The sequence below is a fragment of the Atta cephalotes genome (assembly GCF_000143395.1).
Source record: "Atta cephalotes unplaced genomic scaffold scaffold00009, whole genome shotgun sequence".
Classification (NCBI taxonomy): Eukaryota; Metazoa; Arthropoda; class Insecta; order Hymenoptera; family Formicidae; genus Atta; species Atta cephalotes.
In genome coordinates, this window is record NW_012130073.1 from 796,286 (window position 1) to 797,670 (window position 1,385).

Consider the following 1,385-nt stretch of genomic DNA (forward strand, 5'->3'; position numbering starts at 1 on the left):
ATAAAGTATAAAATAACTCAAAAACTATTTATTTTTTATATCTCTTAATACTTTTATATACAAAATAATTAGAGAAATTATATTACGTAAAAAATTCATAATTTATTTAAAAATTGAATAACTTTTATATGACTTAAAAAATTTTTTAATTTGATTTTGTTATTATTTGCACATTGTCAAATCACTTTTATTTGAAATGTTTTTCTATATATTTTATATTTTTCCAGATTTTTTGATCATTTTGTTTAAAATTTTTCATCCTGTATATTTCTATTTTACAGATTTGTAAAACATTACATAGACAACCTAAACATTTACTAGATTTTCTGCTGGCGGAGTTAGGTACAAGCGGCTCAGTTGATGGTAACAGTCAGTTAATTATCAAAGGCCGCTTTCAACAGAAACAAATAGAAAATGTTCTTAGAAGATATATCAAAGAATACGTTACGTGTCATACGTGTCGTTCACCCGATACTATTCTCCAAAAGGACACTCGACTCTTTTTCTTGCAATGCGAAACCTGTGGTTCAAGATGTTCTGTTGCTAGCATAAAGTCTGGATTCCAGGTAAATTATTCTTTAATTGGAAATAATATATTTTTTTATATGTATTGTATACATACGTACATGTACATACATCTTCTGGCAAGATATATTGTGTGAATCAAATATAATTATATTTTAAACATTTTTTTATATCTATTTCAGGCTGTCACAGGAAAACGTGCTGCTATTCGTGCGAAAACTGCCTAAGCAATTCTTTATCTAAGAAGATGCTAATGCAAATAGAACATTATGAATTATAAATAAACAATTCAAGTGATTGCATCTCAAATTGACTTAAGTACACAATTGTAGATAGTATTAGTTCGAAATCTGTCACAAATTTAATATTATCCTAATGTAAAGAGAAATTAAGATGACTTGATTCTTAAATTATTTAACATCGTAATAGTTTCAAGACACTAAAATTTTATCATTCTACATTTTATAAATGTAGTGATCTGGATTGATGTTTTGATTCTAACTTTCTTTGAAAAATTTTAGAATTTTTTATTCCAAGCATTTTTTTCCAGTTGTAAAAGATATTAAATCTTAAAATGAAATTATATACGCGCGCGCGAACACACATACGTATACACACACACACACACACACACACACACGCACGCACGCACGCACGCACGCCCACAAGCACACACGCGATGTTTTTAAAATCTGCCATGAATCATATAACGCTGTTCCTGATCAAAATAATAGAGAACTTTTCGATTCAATTTTTATGTGATTCAGCAATCACTTATTTTGCAATCTTTACAAATTAATATTTCGTCAATCATTACGAAAATTGTAAAATGAGGACTTTTTGACTCATTCAGTCAGTTT

The 1,385-nt window shown here is 28.1% G+C and overlaps 1 protein-coding gene across 1 annotated transcript in view; it reads left to right on the forward strand.

Moving 5' to 3' along the window:
- LOC105627421 (eukaryotic translation initiation factor 2 subunit 2) overlaps positions 1–917 on the forward strand; it is a 9,188-nt gene extending 8,271 nt beyond the window's left edge. Inside the window, exons 5-6 of the mRNA XM_012208703.1 lie at positions 282–566; positions 708–917. Coding sequence (XP_012064093.1) covers positions 282–566; positions 708–752 — 330 coding nt within the window. The 3' untranslated portion in view covers positions 753–917. The remainder of the gene's footprint in view (positions 1–281; positions 567–707) is intronic.
- Positions 918–1,385: the final 468 nt, after the last annotated feature.